Source organism: Drosophila obscura, unplaced genomic scaffold (genome assembly GCF_018151105.1).
Source record: "Drosophila obscura isolate BZ-5 IFL unplaced genomic scaffold, ASM1815110v1 contig_165, whole genome shotgun sequence".
NCBI classification, from domain to species: domain Eukaryota; kingdom Metazoa; phylum Arthropoda; class Insecta; order Diptera; family Drosophilidae; genus Drosophila; species Drosophila obscura.
The window spans coordinates 2,537,335-2,543,645 of NW_024542752.1; the positions used below are offsets into that span (position 1 = coordinate 2,537,335).

General features: G+C 38.9%; 1 protein-coding gene across 1 annotated transcript; it reads right to left on the reverse strand.

The window, feature by feature from the left end:
* Nucleotides 1-4,044: 4,044 nt before the first annotated feature.
* Nucleotides 4,045-4,581, reverse strand: LOC111066329 (CTD nuclear envelope phosphatase 1-like). Its single transcript, XM_041591988.1, has one exon. The coding sequence runs from the start codon at nt 4,579-4,581 to the stop codon at nt 4,045-4,047; it is 537 nt and encodes a 178-aa protein (XP_041447922.1).
* Nucleotides 4,582-6,311: the final 1,730 nt, after the last annotated feature.

A 6,311-nucleotide genomic window follows, 5' to 3' on the forward strand; every position in this document is an offset into this window, starting at 1 on the left:
TTCTTGCCACAATCTACTTAAGACACCGAATTTTAATTGAATTAAGATCATAAAATATCAAAAAGCTCGGAAAAGTAAAAGTTTTTATAAAAAACCACTTTTAGTGCTATTTTTGTTGCCGTCCTATTTCGCTTCTTTTTTGGAAAATTGCCTTTAGTAATAAGAACCGTCAGGAATTCGAGAGTAAGCACACTTCTATCAGAGAGGAGACATGTAAACCTAATTGAAATTATAGTCAAGGGCAAAATATGTTGGTTAGAGATCAGGCTTTGAAACAATAAAGACTGTGGTGCCAAACAGTGCTATTATTTCTGCCGCAACTGTATGTATTTTGTTAGCTTTTTTTTTTGTTGTGTTCCTATGAGCGCATTTACTTTATATTGAAGTTGTGGGTTCGTTTAGCTTGTCTGCCTTTTTGCAATGTAATTTTATGCGAAATTCTCGTGCTTCCCAGACCGCTTATTAATGTACATTCATACATACATATGTACATTCATACATACATATGTATGTATGTCTGTACATACTGGCCTTACAGCCAGTCGCTTCTGAGTTGTGGCTTTAGTTTTTTTTTTTTTGTATTTTTCTTTATTACTTTTGTTTTAGTTTTTCTTCTTTTAATTAGAGTTTGCGTGCCGAGGGCTGAGCTGTTACCTACGAGTATTTGGGTGAGGGTCACATATCAATGGCAGGGGGAAGGCTGGTTCCGTCGGTAGTCAGTAGTCGAATGGTGGATTGAGACTCCAGCATGGAATCAAGTTGGCAGATTGTAGGGAAGTTTAATGGAATAATACGAGTGGTTTTAGTCTACCGATTCTGATTATTTTTAGTCGGGACTCATCAACGATATAATGGCTTGTCTTAAGAACTTCATTAAATATATCCCGTCTTAGCTAGCCCATGGAGATTATTCTTAGATTATTATTACTTTGTAAAGAAGGAAATACTATTCCTCGTTGTCGATGAACTGCTTGCAGTAGTCAGCTAAGCACTGCTTCTACCATAAATCGAGCAAGTAATTAAATTCCACATAATTCACCTCACAGCTACAAACAATCCAAATATATAATTTATAATATATAATATAATAATAATATAATATATAATAATAATATAATATATAATAATAATATAATATATAATAATAATATAATATATAATAATAATATAATATATAATAATAATATAATATATAATAATAATATAATATATAAGTTATTGGAAAATAAAATAAATTTTAAAAATTAATTAATTAAACTAATTGCTTTTTGTCTCTGCTATTGACATGCCCATCCTGGATGATGGACAAGAGAGGCTTTTCAATTTATCATTTGGAACAGCTTTGATCGCACAACCAGCTTTAAATTTCGCCTAGCGTATCTGTATCTGCAGAAAGGGATTCGAAAAATGGCACGTTCAAGACGAATGAATTCGAATTCGAAGGACTCGAATGATTTCTACTGTACCAAATGCATTCATTCATTCATTCGAACACTCGTAGACAACTTTAATCACATTCATAAGGAGAGGAGACCTCCTACCTTTATATTTTATTGCACTGCTATTGATGTTATTTATTCTATGCCACTCCTAATATCTCTATTCCTCTCCTTCTCTCCCTCTTTCGCCGTCTTTTTCCAGCTCTCTTTACCCCATACCCTGGGACGGGTGTCCATCAACCTTTGCTAATCGCCCAGCCCAGCAAAATGACTTACGACACAAACTTGATGCATTCGACCCAAACCACTTAACGGTAATTTCTCTCCATCTCGCTCACTTTTTCGAAGTGCTTGCGTGTGACCTTCAGTGGCAGCCCCGACCACAACCCCACCAACAACAACAGAAAATTCACTTAACCAAAGCAAAGTACAGAAAAATATGAGGAGGTTCACACAGCCCGCCACTCCAAGCCCCGCCCACAGCACCAGCGCCAGCGCCACCAAGTGCTTCCATTTACATAATTGTCACACTGATTTCTTAGCTCTTCTTTTCTCTCTCTCTCTCTCTCTCTTTTTGCTGCTCATTTTCCTGCTTCTTGTTCTACGTCTATTGTATGCCGTTTCGCTGTCTTCGCAATCGAATAAAAAACTCTAGAGAGTCGAAGCTGAAGCTACCCTAACCATCGTTCTTCTGTCAATTATAATTATTCGAAAGTCTTGCTCTCAGTGAAGAGTTTCAATAACTGAAACAGGTGAATGCATATATATGTATGTATACGCTTTATCGGATAGAAGTTGATTCCTTCTCTGCTGTGCAAACAACTCGTCCAAGTCAGAACACCCTCACTTCAAGGGTATGGCAAAAACAAGCCTAAGCCACATTTCAATTTGTGTTTTTTTTTTTTGTTGCCGTCGCTGCTCCTCAAAATGTAATTAACCTCTAGTAGTTGTGGTTGTTGTTTGTTTTTTTCGTTTGCATTTTTTCGGCTTATTTTTGGTTTTCTGTTTTTTGTTTTCTTTTTTGATATTTTGCGTCACTTTTAGAACAACGACAACGTCAACGTCAACGTCGAGTAATTAAGCAAAGCTAAAAGTTCATGTTAATTGTCCCACACACACACACACACACGGGCAAGAGGGCAAGGGATAGAGAGGAAGAGACATGACAATTATTGTGTGTCCGTGTCCCCTGGAAAAGGTCAAAGACTAAGAGAATTGTCAACCCATGGACAGACAGAGGCGGTTGACCGAGAGAGTGAGACGTAGAGTGAGTGGAAGGAAGTGCGTTTTCGGGCAAAGAGGGAGAGAGGGCGAGCTAGGGGGAGCTCTGAGAGAGCTGAGGAAAGCAGTGCCCCAGCCATTAGCACAGACAGAGAGTTGGAAAGAGCAGTCAAGCAGTGGGCAGAGCAGAAACGAAAAAGGAGATGGAGGGCACGTAAATACCTCAAGCAGTAGAAGATGCCAGCGCTATCAAGCATAGGAAGAGGCAGAGGCTTAGGCAGAGAAAACTGCACCTGTGAAAGCAGAACCATTATTTCAATTATAGGATACCCATTACTTACAAATACTCGCAGATACAAGAGTCCTATATACACATTCGAATAATGATAAAGCAAAGCTAAACTATTTATTTAAATTTTAAGCGAAATTCTTTGAGATTTATATAAAATATTATTAACATTTATTAGGCTTTTAAATAAAATAGATAAACGATACAATGAGCAAACGATCCCATTTTCTGCTGTTTAATATTTTTAATATGTAATCTGAAATACGCTATGAGTATCCATGCGCACTGGACTATCAAGAGGTGGCAGATTGGAGCCATGGGGTGATGCTAGTAGGAAATATAAATACATTCATACATATGTACATACATATATGTATGTATGTACGTTTTATGCATATTTTTTTTGGCTAACGTTGACTCATTGAAGGGTAGCCGCTTCGCTTCCCCTTTGCCATTGCCGCCTGGGCTTCCCCCCTGCTGGATGGAAGCGGAAGCAACGAACGACGACATGTCTCTCTTCTTTTTGTTGTTGTTGTTGTTTTGTTCTTTTTTGGTATTGTTGGGGCTTTTTTTCATTATTATATATACTTTTTTTTTAGCAAAATGCCGTTAGCTCTTGCGAACACGCGGTGTGAATGATACTTTAATTACACAACAAAAACAAAAAAACCCACCCAACATGAGCTACAGGTGGGGGGGGGGGGGTGGGGGGAATAGAACAATGCTGATGCAAATCAAGTTGGTAGAGGTGCTGCTGTTGGAGTTGGCGTTGGGTTTGGGTTGGGTTGGGCTAACATTTCGGGAAATCTAAGATAATCAAAACAAATCTAAGCTTCTAAGCTCTAAACACCCGGAAATTAAAGTTGATTGAACGCGTAATTGGTTGAGGGATCATCGTATGAAACATTGGCAAAACTTTGTGATCGGTTGGAAAATGTTGGCTTGCTTTTCTTCCTTACTGATACGCAAACCCTTTAATACTTCTAGGAATAAACACAGCTTTGTGTGTCTCTAAAAGCCAAATACATTCGCCATGATTTAATGTTTATTTTGTTAATATTTACAAAGAATCTATTTGGAAATCGAGTCGTCGAATCAACGCCGGTAACGCCTCAAGATTGAACGCACATCCTCGACAAAGCGAAGAGAATCGATTATTGGCAGCAGAGTGAGCAGCTTCTGGTCCCAGGCACCGATGACATAGTCATCGATTGGTATGGTATTGTCCTTATTGTCAGCGGAAATCTGGTTGGTATGAGCCAGCAGAATTTTGCCGGTCAGATCGTTATAAGCTAGCGAAAGGTGATCAAAGCCGAGTCCACGATTGTAGTCGCTGCCGTCCAAGCGTTTATTGAGCACATTCTGTCCACCATCCAAATAGTCGAGCACAAGCGGAGTCCACACCCTATCTGAAGTGGTGAACACGATCAGATGGCACCACGCATAGATTTTCTTGATAAAAAAATCCAGATGGGGACGCTTGTAGACATAGACTTTGGCATAGTATTCGGGTAAATCGAACACCCAATCATAGGGCAAACCATGATTCTCGCACAGTGCATCTGTTGACCGCACCACCACCACTTTCACCAAAGTCAATAGATTCAGAATCACTGTCTTCTTATTCGCCATGACCAGTTGTCGCTCGGACTCGGGGGACAATTTATCGCTGTCCTTGTATGCATACAGACAGAACATCGAATATAATTTAAAGATCTTATGGGCGAGGCGCTTTTTCCAGAGTTTCGCCATTCTCAGATATGTGGTGATCACACAAGTGACAACAATAATCAACCATAGTGTTTTGTCGTCGAATCTATAATGTGTGTGTGTGTGTGTGTGTGTGTGTGTGTGTGTGTGTGTGTGTGTGTGTGTGTGTGGGGGGGGGGGGAGATTGTACGATCATGGTGGGTGCACTTCAATTATGTTTACTTACATCGAGCACTCGCAGCCAGTTGCAACAGCACCCATTTTTGAACAAACACAAATATTATTTTGCTTAGCTGCTTAGTTTTCAGATTTTTAGATTTTCAGATTTGTTAATGGATTTTCAGGAAACAAATAGCCTAAGAGTAAAGAAAATGCAACTAGATTAGCTTGATTTTCAGTTGCTTTTTCGTTGTTACACTGAAAAATAATAATAATAATAATAAATATATTACAAGTTAAAATGAAATGTACGTTGAGTTGCTTGGAAAACTTGCAACTGAAAGCCATTAGGATAAGCTCGAATCAGATCCAGAGCAGTAATAAATTTATGCCCAGCTTTTAAGATACGTCACAAAAAAACAGAATCTTCGTGCCCCATCTTGCATGCATATGCATATGAATAACAGTCTGCTGCAAGTGCCGTGTGTCGAAAGGGCGTCTGTCCCATCTTAATCCACTCATCGAAATTTACACATCGAGAATTTTGGGCATATCGTGATGCTGGATGCTGCATGCTACATGCGCTCATTAGGCCCAAAGAAAAATGGAAATGGAAATGGGAATGGCAATTGGAAAATGAAAATCCCAAAAGAAAAATGAAACAAAAGCCGTTACTTAGTTAAATATATTTCACCCTTTTGTTTTTTCATTGATTGGCTGATATCGATGGGACAAAGCAGCGACATTTCTTTTCTTTGAGGTGTTATCAAAATATTTAAATCATCAAAAGCATTTAAAAGCGCATTTGTAAATAGTCCCGACTACGTTCCACCACCGCCCTCCCACCAAGTGATATCTGAGAACAAGTTGGCTTCCGAAAATAAAAGCAATTTTTTCTATCCAATCCAATCCACTCCACTGCACTACCCTCCACCACTCCACTGCACTGCCGCGATCCGTGTCGTTTTCTTTTCTATTTATTTTTTTTAATGGGATATCAAACGCTTGCGCCAGTAGCGACAACAACAACGTTAAGTTTTCAGAAATATTTACATTGATTTTCAATCAACTTGATTTGCATTACATATGTATGTATGAGGCATCGGATCCAAGCGATCTATGACGAGATCCCCCCAGCCACAGACACAGCAACAGCAACGGCAATGGCAATGGCCTCTGTGGTGTTTAGTAGCAGGAGGATGAGTAGTGGGGATGATGATGGACTGCCATTTAATGTACCGCAAAAACAAAACAAAAACACAGCATGAAACAAAATGTTGCAGCATTTTGGAATACCCTATGCGAAGGCATAAAGAGGAAAATATAATTTCAGTGACTGCAAATCATGGCATACATAAATATTCGCATTCGCATATCACGAGAACGTTTCGCATTCAATTATAAATAATCTTTTATATAATTGCTTTGGCTGGTGACGTTTCAAATCGATTGCTTTAACCATTTGTTAATCAATTCTTCAGCTGAATTACCCA